This window comes from Haliotis rubra, unplaced genomic scaffold (genome assembly GCF_003918875.1).
Source record: "Haliotis rubra isolate DU_JTF1 unplaced genomic scaffold, ASM391887v1 Scf2, whole genome shotgun sequence".
NCBI classification, from domain to species: Eukaryota; Metazoa; Mollusca; class Gastropoda; order Lepetellida; family Haliotidae; genus Haliotis; species Haliotis rubra.
In genome coordinates, this window is record NW_025766002.1 from 7,368,320 (window position 1) to 7,395,488 (window position 27,169).

General features: G+C 39.6%; 2 protein-coding genes and 1 long non-coding RNA gene across 4 annotated transcripts; 1 reads left to right on the top strand and 2 right to left on the bottom strand.

Annotated features, from left to right (window-relative positions):
- Positions 1-1,719: 1,719 nt before the first annotated feature.
- LOC124275448 (peptidase inhibitor 16-like) lies at positions 1,720-19,771 on the bottom strand. Of its 2 annotated transcripts, none has more exons than XM_046711016.1 (6): positions 19,667-19,771; positions 16,146-16,326; positions 15,174-15,398; positions 14,153-14,265; positions 2,376-2,410; positions 1,720-1,837 (listed from the first exon to the last, which is right to left on the bottom strand). In XM_046711016.1, exons 1-6 carry the CDS (start codon positions 19,741-19,743, stop codon positions 1,830-1,832), a joined length of 639 nt encoding a protein of 212 aa, XP_046566972.1. In that variant the 5' UTR covers positions 19,744-19,771; the 3' UTR covers positions 1,720-1,829. The 2 variants fall into 2 exon arrangements, with proteins under 2 accessions (XP_046566972.1, XP_046566971.1); XM_046711015.1 differs by lacking the exons at positions 1,720-1,837; positions 2,376-2,410 and adding exons at positions 13,013-13,124; positions 13,662-13,696.
- Positions 2,900-8,064, bottom strand: LOC124275450 (peptidase inhibitor 16-like). Its single transcript, XM_046711018.1, has 4 exons — positions 7,973-8,064; positions 4,712-4,892; positions 3,753-3,977; positions 2,900-3,017 (listed from the first exon to the last, which is right to left on the bottom strand). The coding sequence occupies exons 1-4, from the start codon at positions 8,047-8,049 to the stop codon at positions 2,901-2,903; spliced, it is 600 nt and encodes a 199-aa protein (XP_046566974.1). The 5' UTR covers positions 8,050-8,064; the 3' UTR covers position 2,900.
- LOC124275457 lies at positions 14,292-14,995 on the top strand. Its single transcript, XR_006898293.1, has 2 exons — positions 14,292-14,695; positions 14,884-14,995. It is a non-coding gene; the product is annotated as an uncharacterized LOC124275457 (long non-coding RNA).
- Positions 19,772-27,169: the final 7,398 nt, after the last annotated feature.

Genomic DNA, 27,169 nt, shown 5'->3' on the forward strand with positions numbered 1-27,169 from the left:
GAATTGAAAATGTGTCTGTCAATCTCCAATCTTGTCTTTCGCCACCGCCTTTCAGCCTTCTTGATTTTGGCCTGATGAACTTCACCCAAATACCAGGGGTTTTGATTTATTTTCACCACATTTTCACCTTTATTTTATTGAGGACAATGGACTTCAAGAAACCTCGAATAATGTGTTTGAAAATGTCAATGGATTTGAATGCTTTAGTAAACACGTTAAGGTAGCCTTGTAAAAGGGCCTTTGCAAACTGGACATGGCAGTCTATCAAAAACTATAAACATAGTATCCGATTCGAGTTCCAAGTTTGACCTTCACCATACACATTTAGTGTTTCATCAATAATTGACTTGTTTTTGTTTTTTTCATTTTTCCGTTGAGTGCTGCTGATCAGGAAAGATACACTCACCTTTTGCTTAACAATTGGTATCATGCTTTAGATCTACAGTGGATTTTGTTGTTAATAGATATTTCAAGTGATTATGGAAGACTGTTATCGCTATATTTACTTTGTAACATCTGCAGCGCAAGGTAGAAAAGAATGTAGGTCTAGACATGGTTAAAGTGTGTCTGGACATTGCCAATTTGAGTTAACAGTATTCAACACCCGATGACTGTCTTAAGAGGGGACAAAAGGATCGGGTGGTCCGCCTGGTCCCGACTCAGTTGAGGAATTATTATCGTGTTCAGATAATATCGTGTTCAGATAAACAGGACAGGGTAACTGATCTATTAACGTAAATGTACCATTGGGATTCATGAGTGTAGTTACTGTGTACAATATATACTTACTCTGTTTCAGTGAACATGCGGCGATGACATCAGTATAGAAATTGCTCACAATTACTATGTTTGAATTTGGAAAGCAATATGATAATCGGAATCCGTTTATGGACATGCGCTATATAGTTCCGTCATCACGGTATAACGTTGTTACAAATTCAAATCCTCATATGTACTTTTAAATTTCCATTATCGGGTGGTCAGGCTTGCTGACTTGGTTGCCACATGTTCATGCTGTTGATCACTGGATTGCCTGGCCCAGACTCGATTATTTACAGACCGCTGTCATATAACTGAGTCATATAGGAATATTGCTGAGTGCGGCGTAAAACTAAACTCAACTCACTCACCCCATTATTGCAGATTAAGTACGGTGCTCATGACTAGTTATGTATATCGGAACTAAACTGGGTTGTGAACAAGAAATCTATATCTCCAAATCTCTCACTGTATCCCTCGGGTGGCTGGTTCGATTCTGCAAACCCATAACCACAGGGTTAATACATTTCGTGTAAAATATGCATCTTTGACCTGTATCTCTTAGTAACTGTGTCGACCCGTGAAGATCCGGGTTAGAATTGGTCTTCATGTTTGTCGTTAGAAGGGACTAATTGGATCGGGTGGTCAGGCTCGCTTACTTGGTTGATGCAAGCCATCGAATACTATTTGCATAGACCGATGCTCATTCTAGCACTAGACAGTCTGGTGGAGACAGATTATTTACAGACTGTCGTCATTAAGATGGAAAACTGCTGAATGCGGTATTCTGAATTGTACAAACTAACCAACAAAAATCGTGCTAGAGATCCAGAGAGAAATTGGAGTGGTGTCACCGGCCTCCGATTCACGGCTACAGGAGTGTTGTAAGCAAGTAACTAGAACTAAACTGACCTGGGCACAAACCCAATTCAACCTGGGTTCAGATGATATAAAACAGAGTCGGCATTGTTTGTGTTTGCTACTTTTGCAATCACTTTGCTTTATTTAAACACTTCGAACAGGCAACATCCGGTCGAAAGTCGTCCATTAGTATCCATCGTACGAAGCTTCTATTTTGCTGTAAATAAATCAACCAAACATCAAACGATGCCTGAAAGATCTTGTAAAAAGACGAATTCCTTAATTTTCGATAGCATCCTGAATACACATACACTCACGCACACACATATCTGTCTATCTATCTATCTATCTATCTAACTATCTATCTATCCATCTGCATTGTATGTATTGTGAACATATGTGTTATTCCCAAAGATAAAAAGTGAGGTCGGTTTCCTACTAATTACAGGTAGGATATGTGTACAGTAAAATCATTAAAATCACATCACATCAAGGGTTGGGGGTCAAAGAAACATGATGTCTACACATTATTCTTTTTGCTGTGCCAATTGCTATGTTTCCGTCACTTGTGGACGAACATATATTTAACGAGGAAAGTATTCAACCATCTTCTAAAGTCAGATGGCGTTCTTGATTTCAACACGCCGTTAGATCAGCAGCGAAATACATGATAATAATTGCAATTACGGCTTGTATCAAAGCTTTACTTTAGTAAAGACAACCCAGTTGTTGAATTTCAAAATGTTGGCATTTACCTGGTTCGTAAGCTTCCTCTCCCATCCAGTTACCCCTGGAACATGAAGTAAAATATATTATGTCTTGGACGGAATTTTGTTGTTGTGATGGAATATATCATTGATGGGCGCTTGAATTGAAATACACCAAAGGCATGGAATTAAAGGAAGTTAATAATAATATGAATGTTGGTATTGTTGAGGATCTGAATGCAACATCTAATGAATGCAACATCACAGAACACAGTGCATATTACACGTGCAGAAAAGAGTGTGTACTTCCACCTTCAAAATCATTTCAGCAATTCCCTTCTGAGGGTAGTACATGTATTCTGATTGACAAGATCACACATGGACCATTATTATTGAAAACATACTCTCGAATTACATGATCCAGTCACTTTCTGGTTGTTGGCTGTGGCGTTACACTCACTATTTTGTCATGTCACGGGTACCCAATGAGTTGCTGCTTGCATGAACAAACACCACTGGAATCTGTGGGCCGTGAATGACCACACACGGACAGGCAGATTAAAGGACAAATACCTACCTCGGCTCATAGTAACACACCAGGAACCGTACGTCATTGTCCTCTCGGAACTGAGACATATAGTTGCAGTTATTCATTGCACAGCCAAATTCCCGAGTCTCCTCCCAGTTGACCTGGATGATAAATCCATTATTTAGACGTTGCACTGATTAGAATATCATAAATAATAACGACAAAAGCCAGTTCAGTCCATAGGAATCTTTAGCATTTTGTTTTTAAATGACCATCAAGTAGTGATGATACCAATTATTGAATTTAGTATTGACGGAATAACTAAAAGGAGAACGAACGCCAATGAACCGACTAGAGGAGATGCATGTCCTAGCTGAATAACGTTGTAACTCGCCTATCGTCAGCCTGTAAGTATTGGGACACGTGTCATACAGATAATGATTTTTAATGATATTTTATTTTATAATGATTACCCACTGGGTCACGATTACAGGTAGTCATCCAGATAACACTTTGTAACCATTTCTGACTCAGTACCGGGAACTCATCACAACTCGGCATACTGGGGTACTGGTAGAATACAGAACAACAGGGAGACGGTTAAGGAAAGCCACCCGAACGGAATGCTCTGAGGAAAATATCTAAGAAGACATCTTTAGAAAACCTATGCGATAAATATGAACACCTTCAACCATCAAATGCAGAAAGGGATTGTAAGTACAAAAATCAATCTGAAATCTGTTTGGCATGATTGTGTTTACGAATCAACATCAGACAGTGTTAACACCAAGTATTCGCAAAACACTTAAAGTCAGTCCTTCCCCACGTGTAATGTAAGATAAGTTTGTAATATATGTGTGTAGATAGTAGAGTGCACCTTTGATTCTCAACAATACCTGTGAGTAATAGCAGCTCTGGGAAGGAGAGCATTCCCTGTCATCGAAGCGGAATGAGTCGACCCCGTTCCTCCAAGCGTTATAGCCTCTATTCATGACCCCTTCCTCCGATCGGGACGACTGCTCAATGTAGAGGTTCTCGCCGAAGTCAGGTCTTGATGAGTATCTGAACTCACATCTGTTTGCATATCTCTGGGCTTCTCTTGCTAAATCTTCGTTCCATCTCTGCAACAAACAGTATTTAAGCTTAAGAAGCAATTCGATTTATCCACGAGACCATTGCCAATATGTCTAAAGGCTTACTAGACTGTGCTAGGGCCTACATTTCGTAAAGCAATATACATTTGATTTTGACTTGAAATATAACACATGTGAAACGAATGCTCATGAAGTAATACGTTCTCGTGTTGACAAAATTCAAAAACTGCTATTTTGTTTGACAACATGAATCCAAATATTTTTATGGGGAAAAGTGTGAATAAGCAGTTCTTCTAATCCAATATAAACCTTCGTATTGGTACAGTGCAATCCCTTTTATTAATTTCCTTTCAGGAAGTGCATGGAAATTCCATATCATTGTTTAATGCATTCACCAAACCTTCGGTATGTGACTTCTTAACATAACACGAACGGTGTTTAAACTCTCTTATCTCCCCGATCGACATTCGGCTCGTACAAGCAGCATCCACATCATTCCATCCACACATGCACACGCGCACGCACGCACACATACACGCATACATACATGCATACACATATACATTTTGAAAGCGCCCTTAAACTCCATTACTCCTCATTTGAAATATTTTAATGATGCAATGCTGCAGATTGTTGACAGATTCGTAAAGCTGCGAGTGATATGGTTAAAGAAAAAAAGGAAGAAAACGTAATCAAATCAACAATATTTTGAAATGCTTTGTCTAATGTCATGAAAAGGGACAGTAGTTTCAACTACTTACGAGAAAGGGATAGCTTTCCTCTCCGTACTCATTAGGGAAATCTCCCTCACCCATCATCTGGCGTCCCTCGTTGTGTAGTTGAAGCATGGTGTTCTGATATTCTGGCATCATTACATTCGCCATGGAGACGCCCAAGACACCCAGGAAAACTACGGTCCACATCATTGTGATATTGGAAGATCTGTCAACGTGATGAAACCAAATTTTTACTGCTCCTGTATTGCAGTCAAATAAGTGAATTAAATTTTAATTCTTCACTTATCAATATTTTAGCTCGGACACACCGACATTGAAACGGTTAATCCTTCAGTTATTAATATTTTAGCTGGGACACACCGACATTGAAACGGTTAATCCTTCAGTTATCAATATTTTAGCTCGGACACACCGACATTGAAACGATCGATGCTGGCGAAGAATAACAACTGACCATATAACACCGGAATTTAGAGAAATACTGAGCGTATTGCTTGACGTTTAACGCTGACACTCGGATATATTCTAGCTATACAGACGGTGTTCTGTACATAATCGAATATTGACCAGCCTATTGGTTGACTTCATGAGCACCTATGTCCGCAACGTAGATACATGTATCACGTAGTCACCTAGCCTGACCACACATTCCCGTTAGTCGTCCTTTATGACAGACAGGTGAGCTGAAGATCAGTTGAACGTGGATCTTCACGTATATTTGGAGTGAGTGAGTTTAGTTGTACGCCGCACTCAGCGATATTCCACCTATGTGGCGGCGGTCTGTAAATAATCGAGTCTGGACCAGACAATCCAGTAATCAACAGCATGAGCATCGATTTGCGCAATTGGGAACCGATGACATGTGTCAACCAAGTCAGCGAGCCTGACCACCCGATCCCGTTAGTCGCCTTTTACGACATGCATAGTCGCCTTTTATGACAAGCATGGGTTGCTGAAGACCTATTCTACCCCGGATCTTCACGGGTCACGTATGTTGGGAGAAATAAGAACTACAGTTATCGAAACAAGCGCAAACACTTGTCATTATCACCTTTACGCGAACACCTGCTCGTTAATCTTTGATACAGATAATACATATACACATGCTTATAACATAAGTAATCGAAATAGCACAAAGGACTTTCTTTGCCAGTGATTTCTTGATTATGGAATAAAGTCATCTATGGCTTGAGTTGATTACTCTTTTATAACAAAGTAGACATACACGAATACTGTAAAGTCAATACCATTTGAACTACAGTTAGCGGAAATGAGAAATTGCTTGCTTCATTTCGAGATGAAAGGTAAAATGCATTTTGTCTAACGCTCTACAATTCACCAGTCAACCATAACACACGGATTCTCCAGTTGACATCGTGTTTTCATTTGAGAAAATTAACACCAATTGTCTGCCTTTATGATTATCAGGCTCCCATACATAGATTGCCGAAGAAATTACCAATGGATAGGCATGAACACGAGCTGAGGTTTGGAGCAACGCATGTTAAGGCTTTTGAACCTACAGTCTCTTTGTTTACATTTTATCATGACACACATACTCCTTTACTACACAAACCTCCTTTACTTCTGTATTTTTATCTGGCGTGAAACAGTGGCATATGAAGTCAGCCATGAAAACATGGAGATAACTGTTATTATTCTGTACTATAAACATTTCAATATACCATTATGTTATATGCTTATCAAATATTACGTATCTATACAAACTATGCCAGAGACTATGTTTGAATATGTGAATATGTTTAATATTATATCCTAAGATGTTTTCATATATGTACTCTGCGTCTTAATGGAGGAAATAAAGCACGTTCATTCATTCATTTATTGTGATGTAGGAAAATATGTTTAGAAATACCAGAAAAACCAATAACTCCAACTTACAATCTAATTTTGAAAACAAAATGAGTGTAGGCTATTCTGTGTGTAGAAACAAATATGCATACAAAATGAAATCATAAATAAAACTACACAAAATGCTACACTATATCTATCAGAAGAATGCTCCAGATATGTACGTATAAATCTCTCTTCACCCAAATAGCATAGACTGCAGTAATGATGCAAACATTATGTGAATGTACTATTATAAATTATAATCAATGTTTTAGAATGCTAGAAAATGGCAAGGAAAGGAACGTTTAACCAATGAACAGAGAATAAAATTGTGTCAACAGAGGGAAAGTAAGACGAAGTCAAGGTAGAAGCTGCTAGTGTTGGTTGCCTTGGTCTGTATACATATACAAGTCACAAAACGATACTGTATATAGGAAATCAAAATGAATATTGGATCTATATGTCAGCAGTAAATACTGAAATATATTGAATATTGTACTGCTCTGCCTCTGATATCACTTTCCGCCTATTAAGATTTAAATTGAATATTTTCCCCAGAAAGTCCATTTCGACATTTCGAAAATATGTATATTAGTTTGTATGAAAATCTTCCAACATATCCGGTTTGTATTTAGGGAAATGATCAATCTTTGATAATTTATCTCCAATAGTAACGTCTAAATCGTCAAATAAAGGATTATTTCATTTTATAAAAATCGTTTAGAATATCAAACTTGTATACAGGCTAATAGTCAAGGCTATAAGCTCTTCCGTTGTCATGCCTAACTTGTACAAACAAGGAAACTACTGGAATTGACACTTTGGGACATGGCAGTCTGTCTTAGCCGTCACACATTAATTATTATTTATGATCCCATAAAAATATCATCCATATGAAAATTGAATAAACGATAATATACCGAAAATTGAAAACAGCTAGATATTGTATTCAGTCATATTTTCTATTAAAAAGATTCTGAAATGATTTCCCCCTGTAAATCAGGGAATCCATGACGTTAAGCTCCCATTCTTACTTTTACTGTGGCTGAAGGAAGTTCAGTCTATTGCTTACACAATAGCGCTACTTAAGCACTAAGTTAAAGCATGAATTATTCAGAGAATGCCCATTACATAAAACTGCACAAATGAATTTGAGAAAACGAGGGTGCCCCTGTTAAGTCGGTTTTACAAAATGGAGCTCCCATCTCAACTGAACGAAAATGTCCATAGGTAGGTGTATCAACAGGATTGATCTAAGTAAATTTTAATATGTTTGAAATGAATAAATTCTCAACGGCTTCTTCTGTAAACAGTTCACTTGTTATGTTAAATAATGCTAATAACGTTAATGCTTTGTAAAATTTGCCAAATTTGTGCCTAGTCCTAATAGACAATGTCAAAATGAAGGTCGGACATCACACATGTTCTTACCTCAAGAGAGCTGATTCCACTGTTCGAAGACTTGGGTGGGCCTGCCTACTGAAGCCCTTCTTATATAATTGTACCATTAATTAAAATGTATTCACGTCCTTAACTATACAGATTTTACTGATTAACACTTGATCATATTATAACATGCTTTGATGTTTGATGTGTTGATCATTATAATATTACGTATTAGGTGCATATGTATCTTATCGGAGAACATTACAGCCAATCACTTTCAGCGTTTAAATCATTATAGTGATGTTAGTTAGTGCATTGATCATTTCACAGAACTGTAAACATAATTGTACAATGAATTGGTTTCATTGTATCGAGAATAAAACTGAAAATGCACCAAAGAGCGTTTGTTTCGGACGATCCTGCACAACTGTACTGGCTTGCCTTATGATCGGCTTATATTAGCCCTTCGGGGAAGAAATAAAAATTATTATTACATAAGTTTAATTATGATAACAATGTGATTTACATTCTAGAGAAAGTGGGTACTGTTTCAGAATGGAGCACCATATTATACTCTAGTTCTCCGTGTGATGGCTAATGACCATATTCCAGCAATATTCCAGCGATATGACGGCCGTCTGTAAATAATCGAGTCTGGACCAAACAATCCAGTGATCAACAGCATGTTAGCATCGATCTACGCAATTGGGAATAGATGACATGTGTCAACCAAGTTAACGAGCCTGACCACCGATCCCGTTAGGCGCCTCTTACGACAAGCATGGGTTACTGAAGAACAATTCTAACCGGTATCTTAACGGGTTGTGAAATATTAACACTCCAAAGACCGAAGCTCAAAAAATATCGCTCAACTCGAATTCAAAGAAAGGTGACACCATGCTGTCGTTTGGGCAATATTTCATCACTTTGAATCGTTATGTAAAGATGGACATTTTGAGACAGTTGTTTGAATGGTTTCTCCAGTTGGTCAATCAGTGGTGCACAATTGTGACGCCAATATATGACTATAATATTAGGATGGTGAGTATCTCTTGACAATTCCAATTACTGCCGTATAATGTTATTATATTTCAGGGTCATCTCATTCAAAGACATATATGATTGATTTCTCACATGATTAACTATCTGACTCTTGCTTCATATTCGGGGGAACTGGTGATCATAGGGTTTCAGGGACCGGAAACTACATTGCAGAGATTCTACTGATCTACTGATCGTGGGTTCGAACCCTAGTTTCCGATTATATCACAAGCACCATGCCACTGCTCGTGTATTGACCAGCATTGTTCCAAAATTTAGCTAACATGCTGTTGTGAAGCGTGGTTACACTGACATGGTGTTGAACCCAACGAACCAATTTAGGAACTGTTTCTATTTGATGCAATTATTTGTCAGATAATGGTACGTGTACTCATTGGATAGCAGGGGCGGTGGGGTAGCTAAATGGTTAAAGCGTTGACTCGTCACGCCGAAGACCCGGGTTCGAATCTCTACATTGGTACAATATGTGAAACCCATTTCGTGATGTTGCTGGAATATTGCTAACAGAAGCGTAAATCCAAACTCAGTCAGTCAGTCAGTCATTGGATGGCAGTTCAGTGACGTCTTAGATTACATGAAGCGCAGATTGGAGTAGAGAGATCGAATGTTAACCTGATGTAGCCTCGTAAGTGGAGACAGACTCCGTCATCATTATACGACTGTCTTTTCTTTAATTCAAAATTGTTTCGAGGTAGAGATTATCACGACATCAATAATAATGTGGATTCTTATATTGCGCTAAACTCCACACCAAAGTGTGCTCAAAGCGCTAACAGAGTTCATAGATATCACATGTGTGCTTACAATCCATTCCTGTTGATCAGGTAGGTCTTAAGATGCTTCTTGAAACAAGCCTTTGGGAGAGCGTTCCTTTTAACGGCAGCATTATATGCGAAGGATCTTCCGCCAAATGTCTTGAGCCTGATTTTGGGGACCTTTAGTAGCATGTGTTCATTGGAACGGAGAGTTCTTGTAGGGACATAGTCTTCTACTAGATCACACACATAACCTGGAGCTTTATCATTGATACACTGATATGTGAGGTGAGGATCTTATGATGCATCCGTTCTTTTGACCGGCAGCCAGTTGAGATACCTGAGTACTGGAGTGATGTAACAGTGTGACAATTCTAGCCGCTGATTTGCTGCGCTGGAGCCCCTACAAGCAGACTATTACAATAGTCAATCCTGGCTAGGATCATTGAACGTGCAAGTGCTCCAGCTGTTTGTTCTTTGAGAAGGTGGCGTATGTTACCTATGTTTCGGAGGTGAAAGTAGCATTTTTTGGCGAGGTCATTGATGTGCTTGTATATGTTGAGTGATGAGTCTACCTTCACACCCAAGTTTCTAGCATCTGTCGAAATATTGATTTCATCACTGTCGACTGTGATATGAGTTGCTTCGATCTTTTGCAGCCTTTTGTCAGGTCTTATGAACAAAGCCTCTGTCTTATCGTTCTTTAACTTCAGCATGTTCGCGTTCATCTAGGCGCTAACTTTGGATGTTCAGTCTTCCATCGCACTTAGTCTTGACTTCTGTGATTGGTCATCAAGAGCAAAACTATTGTACAATTGCGTATCATCAGCAAAAGAATGATCATTGATGGCACAGTTACTAATGACTTGTGAGACAGGCTTGCTGTAAAGCGTAAATAATACTTGGCCCAGTACCGAACCTTGGGGTACACCACAAGTCAAAAGAGTGTTGTCAGATGATGTAGCATTAATGCTAACTCTCTGGTATCTGTCTCTCAGGTACGAGCGGAACCAGTCCAAAACAATGCCGTCTAAACCATATTCAGTATGAAATCAATCTATTGGCAAGGTGTGGTCAACAGTATCAAATGCCGCTGATAAATCTAACACGAGCAAAAGCGCAACATTTCCGTCATCCACACTGGTTCTCAAATCGTTGAATTCTTTATTGAGAGCTGTCTCTGTACTGAATCCACTTCTGTAAGCCGACTGATACTTATCAAGCAGGCGCCGAGATCGAAGTTGATCCAGCAATCTTGTGTTAACAGCTTTCTCTAAGATCTTGGATAAAAATGTCAGATTTGATACCGGCCAGCAACTTCGCAGTTTGTTGCGATCAAGATTAGACTTTTTAATCAGCGGTCTAATGACAGCAGTTTTCATACATTTTGGGACTTGTCCTGAAGTCAAACAGAGGTTTACAATATATGCAATAACAGGCAGGAGACAGTCCAGGACTTTCAGAAACAACTTGGTAGGTATGGGATTAAGCTGACAGGATGTTGGTTTGGAACTTTGGATCAACTTCAGTATTTCACTGGAGTGAAATGGAGTAAATGCTTCCATGGTTACTGGAGTACTGCCTGTGTGAGGCAAAGGGTTTGGATCACACGCACTAAGGAAACTCCGTATCTTGCAGATCTACAGTCTTACCCATCCGAAAAGACATGGTAGTGAATTGCGCTTTTGGATTCTGCAATTGGGAGACAATGAATTGGTTGAAATAATCAGTGTTTTACCTGAATTGAAAATCTGTCTGTCAATCTCCAATCTTGTCTTTCGCCACCGCCCATCAGCCTTCTTGATTTTGGCCTGATGAACTTCACCCAAATACCAGGGGTTTTGATGTTTCTTCACCACATTTTCACCTTATGTTATTGAGGACAATGGACTTCAAGAAACCTCGAATAATGTGTTTGATAATGTCAATGGATTTGAATGCTTTAGTAAACACGTTAAGGAAGCCTTGTACAAGGGCCTTTGCAAACTGGACATGGCAGTCTATCAAAAACTATAAAAATAGTATCCGATTCGAGTTCCAAGTTTGACCTTCACCATACACATTTAGTGTTTCATCAACAATTGACTTGTTTTTGTTGTTTTGTTTCATTTTACGGGCGATTGCTGCTGATCAGGAAAGATACACTCACTTTTTGCTTATGATGCTTTAGATCTACAGTGGATTCTATTGTTAATAGATAGTTTAAGTGATTATGGAAGACTGTTATCGCTTTATTTACTTTGTAATATCTGCAGCGCAAGGTAGAAAAGAATGTAGGTCTAGACATGGTTAAGTGTGTCTGGACATTGCCAATTTGAGTTAACAGTATTCCACACCCGATGACTGTCTTAAAAAGGCACAGATGGAATCGGAAGGTCCGCCTGGCCCCGACTCACTTGAGGAATTATTATCGTGTTCAGATAAAATCGTGTTCAGATAAACAGGACAGTTTAACTGATCTATTAACGTAAATATACCATTGGGATTCATGAGTGTAGTTACTGTGTACAATATATACTTACTCTGTTTCAGTGAACATGCGGTGATGACATCAGTATAGATATTGCTCACAATTACTAAGTTTGAAGTTGCAAAGCAATATGATAATCGGAATCCGGTTATGGACATGCGCTATGTAGTTCCGTCATCACGGTATAACGTTGTTACAAATTCAAATCCTCATATGTACTTTTAAATTTCCATTATTGCAGATTAAGTACGGTGATCATGACTACTTATGTATATTGGAAGTAAACTGGGTTGTGAACAAGAGATATATATCTCCAAAGCTCTCACTGTGTCCCTCGGGTGGCTGGTTCGATTCTGCAAACCCATAACCATAGGGTTAATACATTTCGTGTAAAATATGCATCTTTGTCCTGTATCTCTTAGTAACTGCCTCGACCCGTGAAGATCCGGGTTAGAATTGGTCTTCATGTTTGTCGTTAGAAGCGACTAATTGGATCGGGTGGTCAGGCTCGCTTACTTGGTTGATGCAGGCCATCGAATTCTATTTGAATAGACCGATGCTCATTACTTCTAGCACTAGACAGTCTGGTGGAGACAGATTATTTACAGACTGTCGTCATTAAGATGGAAAACTGCTGAATGCGATATTCTGAAGTACAAACTAACCAACAAAAATCGTGCGAGAGAGTGGTGTCACCGGCCTCCGATTCACGGCTACAGGAGTGTTGTAAGCAACTAACTAGAACTAAACTGACCTTGGCACAAACCCTGGTTCAGATAACATAAAACAGATTCGGCATTGTTTGTGTTTGCTACTTTTGCAATCACTTTGCTTTATTTAAACACTTCGAACAGGCAACATTCGGTCGAAAGGCGTCCAGTAGTATCCATCGTACGAAGCCTCTATTTTGCTGTAAATAAATCAAACAAACATCAAACGATGCCTGAAATATCTTGTAAAAAGACGAATTCCTTAATTTTCGATAGCATCCTGAAAACACATACACTCACGCACACCCATATCTGTCTATCTATCTATCTACCGATCTATCTATCTATCCATCTGCATTGTATGTACATGTATTGTGAACATATGTGTTATTCCCAAAGATAAAAAGTGAGGTCGGTTTCCTACTAATTACAGGTAGGATATGTGTACAGTAAAATTACATCACATCAACCACATCAAGGGTTGGGGGTCACAGAAACATGATGTCTACACATTTTTCTTTTTGCTGTGCCAAATGCTATGTTTTCCTAACTTGTGGACGAACATATATTTAACGAGGAAAGTATTTAACCATCTTCTATAGTCAGATGGCGTTCTTGATTTCAATACGCCGTTAGATCAGCAGCGAAACACGTAATAATTGCAATTACGACTTGTATCAAATCTTTACTTTAGTAAAGACAACCCAGTTGTTGAATTTCAAAATGTTGGCATTTACCTGGTTCGTAAGCTTCATCTCCCATCCAGTTAGCCCTGGAACATGAAGTAACATATATTATGTCTGGAAAGGGCGATGGAAGTGAAATATACCAAAGGCATGGAATTAAAAGAAGTTATTAATATGAATGTTGGTATTGTTGAGGATCTGAATGCAACATCTAATGAATTCAACATCACAGAACACAGTGAATATTACACGTGCAGAAAAGAGTGTCTACTTCCACTTTCGAAATCATTTCAGCAATTCCCTTCAGAGAGTAGTACATGTATTCTGATTGACAAGATCACACTCGGACCATTATTATTGAAAACATACTCTCGAATTACATGATCCAGTCACTTTCTGGTTGTAGGCTGTGGCGTTACACTCACTATTTTGTCATGTCACGGTAACCCAATGGGTCGCTGCTTGCATGAACAAACACCACTGGAATCTGTGGGCCGTGAATGACCACACACGGACAGGCAGATTAAAGGACAAATACTTACCTGGGATCATAGTAACACACCAGGAACCGTACGTCATTGTAACCTTGGAACTGAGACATATAGTCGCAGTTATTCATTGCACAGCCAAATTCCCGAGTCTCCTCCCAGTTGACCTGGATGATAAATCCATTTATAGACGTTGCACTGATTAGAATATCATAAATAATAACGACAAAACCCCGTTCAGTCCATAGGAATCTTTAGCATTTTGTTTTGAAATGACCATCAAGTAGTGATGATTCCAATTATTGAATTTAGTATTGACGGAATAACTAAAAGGAGAACGAACGCCAATGAACCGACTAGAGGAGATGCATGTTCGGTTGAGATATAGCTGAATAACGTTGTTACTCGCCTATCGTCAGCCTGTAAGTATTGGGACACGTGTCATACAGATAATGATTTCAATGATATTTATTTTATAATGATTACCAACTGGGTTATGATTACAGGTAGTCATCCAGATAACACTTTGTAACCATTTCTGACTCAGTACCCGGCACTCATCACAAACTCGGCATACTGGGGTACTGGTAGAATACAGTGAGTGAGTGAGTATGGTTTTACGCCGCTTTTAGCAATATTCCAGCAATATCACGGCGGGGGACACCAAACACATTGTGCCCATGTGGGGAATCGAACCCGGATCTTCGACGTGACGAGCGAACGCTTTAACCACTGAGCTACCCCACCGCCCTGGTAGAATACAGAACAACAGGGAGACGGTTAAGGAAAGCCACTCGAACGAAATGCTCTGAGGAAAATATCTAAGTAGACATCTTTAGAAAACCTATGCGATAAACATGAACACCTTCAACCATCAAATGCCGAAAGGGATTGTAAGTACAAAATCAATCTAAAATTTGTTTGGCCTGATTGTGTTTACGAATCATCATCAGACAGCGTTAACACCCAGTGTTTGCAAAACACTTAAAGTCAGTCCTACCCCACGTGTAATGTAAAATAAGTTTGTAATATATGTGTGTAGATAGTAGAGTGCACCTTTGATTCTCAACAATACCTGTGAGTAATAGCAGCTCTGGGAAGGAGAGCATTCCCTGTCATCGAAGCGGAATGAGTCGACCCCGTTCCTCCAAGCGTTATAGCCTCTATTCATGACCCCTTCCTCCGATCGGGACGACTGCTCAATGTAGAGGTTCTCGCCGAACTCGGGTCTTGATGAGTATCTGAACTCACATCTGTTTGCATATCTCTGGGCTTCTCTTGCTAATTCTTCGTTCCATCTCTGCAACAAACAGTATTTAAGCTTAAGAAGCAATCTGATTTATCCACGAGACCAGTGCCAATTTGTCTAAATGCTTACTAGACTGTGCCAGGGCCGACATTTCGTACAGCAATATACATTTGATTTTGATTTGAAATATAACAAATGTGAAACGAATGCTCATGCATGAAGTAATGTTCTCGTGTTGACAAAATTCAAAAACTGCTATTTTGTTTGACAACATGAATCCGGATGTTTTTATTGGGGAAAGTGTGAATAAGCAGTTCTTCTAATCTAATATAAACCTTCGTATTGGTACAGTGCAATCTCTTTTATTAATTTCCTTTCAGGAAGTGCATGGAAATTCCATATCATTGTTTAATGCATTCACCAAACATTCGGTATGTGACTTCTTAACATAACACGAACGCTGTTTAAACTCTCTTATCTCCCCGATCGACATTCGGCTCGTACAAGCAGCATCCACATCAGTCCATCCACACATGCACACGCGCACGCACGCACACATACACGCATACATACATGCATACACATCTACATTTTGAAAGCGACCTTAAACTCCATTACTCCTCATGTGAAATAATTTAATGATGCAATGCTGCAGATTGTTGACAGATTCGTAAAGCTGCGAGTGATATGGTTAAAGAAACAAAGGAAGAAAACAACACATATACGTAATCAAATCAACAATATTTTGAAATGCTTTGTCTAATGTCATGAAAAGGGACAGTAGTTTCAACTACTTACGAGAAAGGGATAGCTTTCCTCTCCGTACTCATTAGGGAAATCTCCCTCACCCATCATCTGGCGTCCCTCGTTGTGTAGTTGAAGCATGGTGTTCTGATATTCTGGCATCATTACATTCGCCATGGAGACGCCCAAGACGCCCAGAAAAACTACGGTCCACATCATTGTGATATTGGAAGATCTGTCAACGTGATGAAACCAAATGTTTACTGCTCCTGTATTGCAGTCAAATAAGTGAATTAAATTTTAATTCTTCAGTTATCAGTATTTTAGCTGGGACACACCGACATTGAAACGGTTAATCCTTCAGTTATCAATATTGTAGCTGGGACCCACCGACATTGAAACGGTTAATCCTTCAGTTATCAATATTTTAGCTGAGACACACCGACATTGAAACGGTTAATCCTTCAGTTATCAATATTTTAGCTGGGACACACCGACATTGAAACGGCTAATCCTTCAGTTATCAATATTTTAGCTGGGACACACCGACATTGAAACGGTTAATCCTTCAGTTATCAATATTTTAGCTGGGACACACGGACATTGAAACGGCTAATCCTTCAGTTATCAATATTTTAGCTGGGACACACCGACATTGAAACGGTTAATCCTTCAGTTATCAATATTTTAGCTGGGACACACCGACATTGAAACGATCGATGCTGGCGAAGAATAACAACTGACCATGTAACACCGTAATTTAGAGAAATACTGAGCGTATTGCTTGACGTTTAACGCTGACACTCGGATATATTCTAGCTATACAGACGGTGTTCTGTACATAATCGAATATTGACCAACCAGTCTAGTGGTTGACATCATGGGCACCTATATCCGCAACGTAGATATATGTATCACGTAGTCACCTAGCCTGACCACACATTCCCGTTAGTCGTCCTTTATGACAGACAGGTGGGCTGAAGATCAGTTGAACGTGGATCTTCACGTATATTTGGAGTGAGTGAGTGAGTTAAGTTGTACGCCGCACTCAGCAATATTTCAGCTATATGGCGGCGGTCTGTAAATAATCGAGTCTGGACCAGACAATCCAGTGATCAACAGCATGAGCATCGATCTGCGCAATTGGGAACCGATGACATGTGTCAACCAAGTCAGCGAGCCTGACCACCCGATCCCGTTAGTCGCCTTTTACGACAAGCATAGTCGCCTTTTATGACAAGCATTGGTTGCTGAAGACCTATTCTACCCCGGATCTTCACGGGTCACGTATGTTGGGAGAAATAAGAACTACAGTTATCGAAACAAGCGCAAACACTTGTAATTATCACCTTTACGCGAATACCTGCTCGTAACTCTTTGATACAGATAATACATATACACATGCTTATAACATAAGTAATCGAAATGGCACAAAGGACTCTCTTTCCCAGTGATTTCTTGATTATGGAATAAAGTCATCTATGGCTTAAGTTGATTACTCTTTTATAACAAAGTAGACATACACGAATACTGTAAAGTCAATACCATTTGAACTACAGTTAGCGGAAATGACAAATTGCTTACTTCACTTTGAGACGAAAAATAACTTTGAGATGAAAGGTAAATGTATTTTGTCTAAGACTCTACAATTCACCAGTCAACCATAACACACGGATTCTCCAGTTGACATAGTGTTTTCATTTGAGAAAATTAACACCAATTGTCTGCCTTTATGATTAGATTGCCGAAGAAATTACCATGGATAGGCATGAACACGAGCTGAGGTTTGGAGCAACGCATGTTAAGGCTTTTGAACCTACAGTCTCTTTGTTTACATTTTATCATGACACACATACTCCTTTACTACACAAACCTCCTTTACTTCTGTATTTTTATCTGGCGTGAAACAGTGGCATATGAAGTCAGCCATGAAAACATGGAGATAACTGTTATTATTCTGTACTATAAACATTTCAATATACCATTATGTTATATGCTTATCAAATATTACGTATCTATACAGACTATGTCAGAGACTATATTTGAATATGTGAATATGTTTGATATTTTATCCTGAGATGTTTTCATATATGTACTCTGCGTCTTAATGGAGGAAATAAAGCACGTTCATTCATTCATTTATTCATTCATTCACTCACTCATTCATTCATTCATTGTGATGTAGGAAAATATTTTTAGAAATACCAGGAAAACCAGAACTCCAACTTACAATCTCATTTTGAAAACGAAATGAGTGTAGGCTATTCTGTGTGTAGAAACAAATATGCATACAAAATGAAATCATAAATAAAACTACACAAAATGTTACACTATATCTATCAGAAGAATGCTCCATATATGTACGCATACATCTCTATGCCCCCAAATAGTAATGATGCAAACTTTATGTGAATGTACTATTATTAATTATAATCAATGTTTTAGAATGCGAGAAAATGACAAGGAAAGGAACGTTTGTCGAATGAATAGAGAATAAAATTGTGTCAACAGAAGGAAAGTAAGACGAAGTCATACAGTTATCAAGGTAGAAAGCTACTCGTGTTGGTTGCCTTGGTCTGTATACATATACAAGTCACAAAACGATACTGTATATAGGAAATTAAAATGAATATTGGATCTATATATGTCAACAGTAAATACTGAAATAAATTGAATATTGTACTGCTCTGCCACTGATATCACTTTCCGCCTATGAAGATTTAAATTGAATATTTTCCCCAGAAAGTCCATTTCGACATTTCAAAAATATGTATATTAGTTTGTATGAAAATCTTCCAACATATCCGGTTTGTATTTAGGGAAATGATCAATCTTTGATAATTTATCTCCAATAGTAACGTCTAAATCGTCAAATAAAGGATTATTCCATTTTATAAAAATCGTTAAGAATATCAAACTTGTATTCAGGCAAATAGTCAAGGCTGTAATCTTTTCCGTTGTCATGCTTAACTTGTACAAACAAGGAAACTACTGGAATTGACATTTTGGGACATGGCAGTCTGTCTTAGTCGTCACACATTCATTATTATTTATGATCCCATAAAAAAATCATCCATATGAAAATTTAATAAACGATAACATACCGAAAATTGAAAACAGAGAGATATTGTATTCAGTGATGTTTTCTGTTAAAATAAAATTTCTGAAATAATTCCCCCAGGGAATCCATAACGGTAAGCTCCCATTCTTACTTTTACTGTGGCTGAAGGAAGTTCAGTCTATTGCTTACACAATAGCGCTACTTAAGCACTAAGTTAAAGCATGAATTATTCAGAGAATGTCCATTACATAAAACTGCACAAATGAATTTGAGAAAACGAGGGTGCCCCTGTTAAGTCGGTTTTACAAAATGGAGCTCCCATCTCAACTGATTGATCTAAAAAATATTAAATATATTTGAAATGAATGAATTCTCAACGGCTTCTTCTGTACACAGTTCAATTGTTATGTTAAATAATGCTAATGACGTTAATCCTTTGTAAAAGTTGCCAAATTTGTGCCTAGTCCTAATACACAATGTCAAAATGAAAGTCGGACATTACACATGTTCTTACCTCAAGGGAGCTGATTCCACTGTTCGAAGACTTTCGTGGGCCTGCCTATTGAAGCCCTTCTTATATAATTGTAACATTAATTAAAATGTATTCATGTCCTTCAACTATACATATATATCTGATAAACACTTTTAACATTATAACATGCTTTGATGTTTAGGTAGCTGATTATTATAATATTACGTATTAGGTGCATATGTATGGTATCAGAGAATATTACGGGCAATCACTTTCAGTGTTTAAATCATTATAGCGATGTTCAGTTAGTACATTGATCATTTCACAGAACTGCAAACATAATTGTATATACAATAAATTAATTTCATTGTATCTAGAAAAAAAATACAAAATGCACCAAAGAGCGATTGTTTCGGACGGTCCTTACACAATCTGTACTGGCTTTCCTCATCATCAGCTCATATTAGTCCTTCAGGGAGAAAATATAATTATTATTACATACGTGTAATTATAATAACAATGTTATTTACATTCTGGAGAAAGTGGGTACTGTTTCAGAATGGAGCACCATATTATACCCTCATTCTCCATGTCATGTCTTGTGACACAATCAAGGCCACAAGGCTTATCACCTTATCCGTTTAGCTGTCTTACAACAAGCACATACTGTCTATTTTGAGATGGAATCGACAGATGATATCCCAAATTATTACATACGCTCAAGACACTGTTACGCTCCTAACATGTTACAACCAGCCAGTACACTCTGAGAATCGTTTAAAATACACCCATGGTGTTTTGAAGTAAATAAATGGACAGAAAACACTTTGTATGTGTAAACTGTTGCTGTATAACTTTAGGGAATAAGACAAGTGAGTGAGTGAGTTTAGTTTTATGCCGCACTCAGCATTATTCAAACAATATGGCGGCGGTCTGTAAATAATCAGACCAGACAATCTAGTGATCAAAAGTATGAGCATCGATCTACGCAATTGGGATACGATGGCATGTGTCAACAAGTCAGCTAGCCTGGCCGTTAGTCGTCTCTTACGACAAGCACGGGTTACTGAAGACCAATTCCAACCCGGATCTTCACGGGTTGAATAAAGACGATTTACTATACACTAATATGCATTAAACCACGATCATGACAAAAAACTCAACACGACAAAACACTCTGTCAATCATATATAAATCGACAGTAAAGATTTCAATAGTCATTAAAAACTCACTCAACCCATATACGTATCTGACTATTGTGTTTGTGAATCACGATGAAATAGTGACTATGCGTGGCAGTAACACACGCACAGGAAAGGAAATAGTTTACCTCGAAGGACAAAAACATGGGAAATATAATATCCTAAATGTAAAAAAAATCATTATATATATTAGAGCAGCAAGAATCACGGATCGGTCTCCGTATTAGGGAACCCGAATTGGCGACATGAGTCACCCCTCCCCCATCGGTCAAGAATCCGATGGGGAAGATATAACCCTGGCGAAAGACACAAACTGACCACAGGGACCTACACCAAACATGGAATGGGGGAAAAGCCGGGTACGGGCAAGGAATGTCAGCTATGTCAATTAATGGATGGTATAAATGATTGTGAACCAGCAGTGCTGGGCAGTTCGGACTGAAACTCAGAGTTCAGAGCCACCCCTTGTAACTAGACCAGAATAAATCGTGTGGACCCCAAGACGGACTTGTGTGCTGATTAGAGTCATATCCCCCAGAGCATCAACCTACTGAGGCGGATATTTGTTGGTCGAGTGCTGCTGATGGGGAAAGATACACTCACCCTTTACTTAACGACTGGTATCATACTTCAGATCTACAGTGGATTCTGCTGTTAAGTGATATTTCAAATGATTATGGAAGAGTGTTATTGCTTTGTTTAATTTGTATTCTCGGCAGCGCAAGGTAGTAAAAATTCAAGGTCTAGACATGGTTCATGTATGTCTGGGACATTGCCAATTTGAGCTAACAGTATTCCACATATGTCATATAAGAGAACTAATGGGTTCAGGTGGTTAGTTGAGGAATATTATCGTGTTCAGATTTTGTAGGTAGATGATAGTTGTAACGAGATCAGTACTATTCCGTGTTAGATAACGATCCTAGCTTTGTATGTATCTGGCTGTGGATGTATGTTTAACCGGGTCCGTGTACACGCGGCCATAATAAATAAAACGCCAAGAACAGGAACATGGTGTCAGAAGTGGCGCGTTCATAAGCACTAAATTTCGACTCCACCCGTCGCAACGAAATGTCGGAGACCTCCGTTACAAACCTTACCTCAGTATGTCAATACCTGGCCTAACCTTTATACACTCAAAAGATTACTTTGTTCAAAGAAAGCTAAATATGTTAAACACTTGTCAAAATTTATTAAATGTATCAATAGAAGTTTAGATATAAATATTTATGTAATTAAATGTTTGTATCATTCTCTAATGACACCCTTGTATATATGAATATGTATGTACATGTATATTGTATTGTACATTATCCTGCCTCAATTATATCCCTCCGATGCCATCTTGGTGTCTGTGTGTATATAATGTTTTCCAGTTCACTCATGTACCACCGTTGGTGGAAGTTGAGAAAATAAAACCTTCGAGACCTTCCTACAACTTCGATTGGGTGTCAAGCCTGGATGCAGCAGCTTGGCCTGAAACGACCGGGTCAAGTCTGCTTTACAGTTCTGAAGTTTTGCGGAACTCGTACACGTGGTTTCGTCAGCAGGTTAGCTATACAGCAGAGGTCTTGCAACATAAACATTTGAGAATTCTTCACTCAAACATGGCGCTTTATGGTATTAGAGAGCTTGATCTATACTAAGCAGTAAAAACCCCGTCAGTTTGGAATTTTCCTTCGCAGAAACGAATAACTGTAAACTCATTTAATGTTTTGATTTAGTATTTTTTGACAACATCTCCAACTTTACCTGAGCAAAGACATTCCTTCCCAAACTCAGAATTGAACCCAGGAAATGGTCTCAAAACGCAACCTCATCTCGGAGATGGTACGGTGTTCTCCATGTTTTCGTGCAACTCATGCTGCACGTGCTGTTCACAAGGACCAGCCGTATATAATGCACCCCCAAACCTGGTTGAAACATTTACATTACAACATCAGCAGGATGCCGCGACTCACGACAGCTGGGAGGAACCAGGCCACACTGCACAAGCCATTGCCAATCACTTCCACGTCAACGTTCGGACCATCTACAGGCTGCAGCAACGTTTCCGGGCCACCGACACCACAAATGATCGCCCCTGTACTACAAGACGACAAGACCGCCATGTTGTACGACAGCATGTACTGAATCCCTTCATGCAGGCATCCGAAACAGCACGCCACGCAGTGGGAACCTCCATTGCCGTAGACCTTACCGTGGACCTATCCTCACCCCTCGTGGTAATGGAGAACTGTTATGTTCACAGATGAGAGTCGGTACTGCGTATCAACTGCAGATGGCAGAACAAGAATATGGCGACGACGTGACGATCGTTACTCAGACCAATGTGTTATGGAAAGAGACTCGTTGGGAGGTCAAGCAACATGGTATGGGATGGAATAGCCCAGAGAGTGCGTCCTGTGGTGTTCTAGAGCCTTGGTCAGGGGAGAAGAGGCGGCATCACAGTGGTGCGCTACATCGACCAAGCTCTCAGACCCCACGTCATACCACATTTCGCACGTCACCGGAACAACATTTCCCAGCATGGTAACGCCCGGGCCCATACTGCCAGAACTTAACGGGACTTCCTACAGGTGAGGGTGAGGTGAAATTGGGTTTAACGTCGTGCTTGAGAATATTCGCTCATATGACGATGTGCATGCGTGTGTATGTGTATGTGCGGCTGCTTGTACTAGCCCAGACTTAAGCTGGTTTTATAGTGCTAGCACACTGAAACCATGCCGCAGTGAAGCATGAATACCCCACTCAGACACATTATACTGACTCTGAGCCGACCAGTCCTTGTTGTACCCATAAATGCCGAGCGCCAGGCAGGGACCAACAAGTACCATATTTTAACGTCTTTTGTTATGACGTGGTCGGGGATCGAACCCGCGACCTTCAAATCTCGGGCGGAAGCTCTAACCACTACACCACGTAGGCGGTCGACTTCTTACAGCAAAACGGTGTCAACTTTAGGCGTGACCAGCCTTTAATCCTGATTTAAACCCATTTGAACATCTTTGCGATGAAATTCAGAGGAGACTAAATAATTTCATACCAAGGCCGAACACAGCCGATTTATTGCGCCAGGCCTTTCCCAGAGTCTTGTTCCAGGTGCCAATGGCCTTCATCAATCGATTGGTGCACTCAAGCATAGAAGCTGTGCTGCAGTTATTGCCGCTCGTGGCGGTCACACTAGATACTGAAGTCAAGAGTCTGAATGGACTGCAAATGTTCACGCAATGTCTTGAAATTGTACTTAGTTATTCATTGTTGTATCAAGATATTGTACACAAAAATGTTTTTGATCCGCTTATTATGTCTATTTTTGTAATGTGCCTAATTATATAATTTCGAATTGTACCCACGTTTTTGCTGCTGAGTATATGTGTCTGATGAACTCTTGATATCTGCATTAAATGTAAAGCAGTGAAATCTTGACAACTATACAGACTTTACCGTAAACACTTCAAAATGTCATCCAGCAACTTTCCCGCGCCTACTCCTATGGACTTTAAGGGATCTAGATGTAAACTGGACATTCTTTTGCTTTCAGTGGGAAAATTATGCAGCTGCTGTTGAACTTAACACAAAAAGTTGTCAAAATCGTGGCTGCAACTTTATTGAGTTTGATGGGTAAAGAGTGCCTTAGAGTGCAAAGAGTACTTGGATCTCTCAGATTAAGACAAAAAAGGACCCCAACCTCATTATCAGAGCATCAGAAAACATTTTTCTTCCGACAAGGAACGTCATGTACGAACGGTATATATTTAACACCACAAACCAAGAGAATTCAGAAAGCCTCGACCAATACGTTGGTATGCTCCGTCGACTCGCCTCCTCATGTGAATTTGGCATTCTACACGATGACCTTATCAGGGATCGAATAGTATTAGGCACTAAAGATACAGATGCACGAGCACGGATACTCCGTGAGTCGAAACTCGACCTTAACCATGCCATTGACACATAAAGAGAGCCTGTGAAATTGCTGAGAAGCAGTTACAGAAGATCACACCCGTCGGCAACGAATCTGTTCATAAAGTTAAACAAGTGAAGAGAAAAAGTGCTGAAACAGAAGCAGAAGTCACAGGGCCATACCGATAAACCCATATATGGTTAAAAGATTTGCATTTCAAATGTAAATATTACGGTGGACAGCACAAAACGACAGAGAGTCGCGTCCAGCTTATAACAAAGAGATGCACATTTTGCAAAAGACTTCATTTCGGCAGTTGTTTAAAAGATCCAAGGAAAATTGCATGTGAACTATCTTGATACACACGAAGACTCTGATGAAGATGAAAGTTCAGGTTAACGTGAAAGTTCAGATGGACGAATATACTATGTATCACATGATGTTGGTTCTTTGCAGTCTCGTGGAAAACAGTGGTTTGTGGACTTAAACTTGAGAGTTCCTAGTGAAGAATGGAAATTTGATTTGGAGTGTCAAGTACACCTTGCAACCAAATGAGCTTCAAAGACTATTGCTATTTGGCTCAATGCGTCCATTATGAAATCTCTAAGCGAGGCAACTTAAAGTGTGTGAACAATGGTGAAACTCATATCCTGAAATTCCAAACTTTTGAATGGGCAACAGAGACAATTTCTGTCTGCAGAAACATGTGAAGTCTTGAATCGCATGAGTCGGAGTGACAGCGTCTACAGTGTTTGTGAAGTACAGTCTCAACACTAGTTGACTACTTTCCCCTTGGTTGCTATCGTTGGTTACGTATGCCATCTGGCATAGCCACAGCTCCTGAAGAATTCTAAAGACGTCAGCATGAAGTCTTGGAAGGATTATTCGGTGTTGAGGTAATCCATGATGATATTCTCGTGTATGGATGTGGCGACACACTTGAAGAGGCAACATGGACCGTGACAGGAGCTTGATCAGTTTACTTGAGAGAGCCAGAAACTCAAAGTCTAAACTACGACTTCGACACTCAGCAATGCACTACCTTGAACACCTCCTCACAGCCGAGGGTCTGAAACCAATTGAAAAGCCGGAGAAGGTGCGTGCAGTCACAGACATGCCCAAGACTAACAGACGCAAAGAGTGTTCAACGCTTCATTGGATTCACCAACTAGCTATCCAATTTCTTGCCCCGCCTCTCCGAGATATGTGAACCTCTCAGACGTCTTCTTGACAAAGACACAGTATGTTAGCAGAGTCAACATGAAAAAGCCCTTGAACAAATCAAGGAAACGATCACAAGTACTCCTGTGCTCAGGTACTATGATGCCGAAGATGAAGTGACAATCAATCTGATGCAAGTGAAGTAGGCCTTGGAGCTGCCCTACTCCAAAATGGACAGCCGGCATGCTTTGCCTCAAGATCACTCTCTCAAACTGAACAGCGCTACGCACAAATTGAAAAAGAATGTCTAGCCATTGTGTTTGCTTGTGATGTGAACACTTCGAACAGTACGTCTAAAGACACAACGTAATTCATGTCGAAACCGACCATGAGCCTCTGGAAAGAATCTTCAAGAAGCCTCTTTTGTCGGTTCCGAAGTGACCACAGAGAATGCTCCTTCGACTACAAAAGTATCACCTTGACGTCAACTACAAGAAATGCTCTGAAATGTATACTGCAGATTTCCTCTCACAGACTTCGCTTCCAATGGGAAAGGTGGAACCTTCAACTGAAAGACTATGAGATATGCTCCATCTCCAGTGAAACCTCATTCATCAGTGAACCAGAAGAAGTCAACGCAGCCGAGTACATTCCTGTCACTGATCAGAGACTTGATTCAACGCTTAACAGATCAAGACACCACTCTACAGGCTTTAAGGTCAACGGTTCTTGCCGTATGGCCAGAACTACGAGAAGAAACGCCTTTATGCATCGGAGATTTCTGGAACTTCAGAGAGAAATTACTTAGAGAGGACTTTGCGCAACTTAAAAAAGCAAATTCTGTTATGACCGTGAATCGAAACAGCTTCCTGAACTTACCAATGGTCAAGCTGTATGTGTCCAAACATCGCAGTGGAAGGTGGAAGCTAGGAACATGTATACAACAAGTCTCACCGAGATCCTACATCGTCAACATTGATGGGAAGCAGTACTGTCGTAACCGCAAATTCCTGAACGGAACGGCAGAGAACATTCTGAAGGCTACGAAGATTTCCGAAAATAAAATAGGACTATTCTACATTTTGGATCCAGACATGGTTATCCCCCTGTGTCAACAACACCAGAGAAGGTTGTTAAACAACAGCCACAACTTGACGTACAAACAGAACCTGGTACCCGAGGTGTCCAAAGATCGACCCGATCTGTGAAACCACCAGACTGATTCACATGAGACTATGTTCTTTTTAATAGTGTTTGGATCAAGCTAATGTTCCA

Excerpts from the sequence above, each read along its gene's own strand:
- LOC124275450 (XM_046711018.1), bottom strand. The coding sequence starts at position 8,049 with ATGGTACAATTATATAAGAAGGGCTTCAGTAGGCAGGCCCACCCAAGT. Across the intron at positions 4,893-7,972 it reads GTGGAATCAGCTCTCTTGAG|ATCTTCCAATATCACAATGA; the intron begins GTAAGAACATGT and ends TCACGTTGACAG. Across the intron at positions 3,978-4,711 it reads AGGAAAGCTATCCCTTTCTC|AGATGGAACGAAGATTTAGC; the intron begins GTAAGTAGTTGA and ends TGTTTGTTGCAG.
- LOC124275448 (XM_046711016.1), bottom strand. The coding sequence starts at position 19,743 with ATGTTACAATTATATAAGAAGGGCTTCAATAGGCAGGCCCACGAAAGT. Across the intron at positions 16,327-19,666 it reads GTGGAATCAGCTCCCTTGAG|ATCTTCCAATATCACAATGA; the intron begins GTAAGAACATGT and ends TCACGTTGACAG. Across the intron at positions 2,411-14,152 it reads GTGTGTTACTATGATCCCAG|GGGTAACTGGATGGGAGAGG; the intron begins GTAAGTATTTGT and ends TTCATGTTCCAG.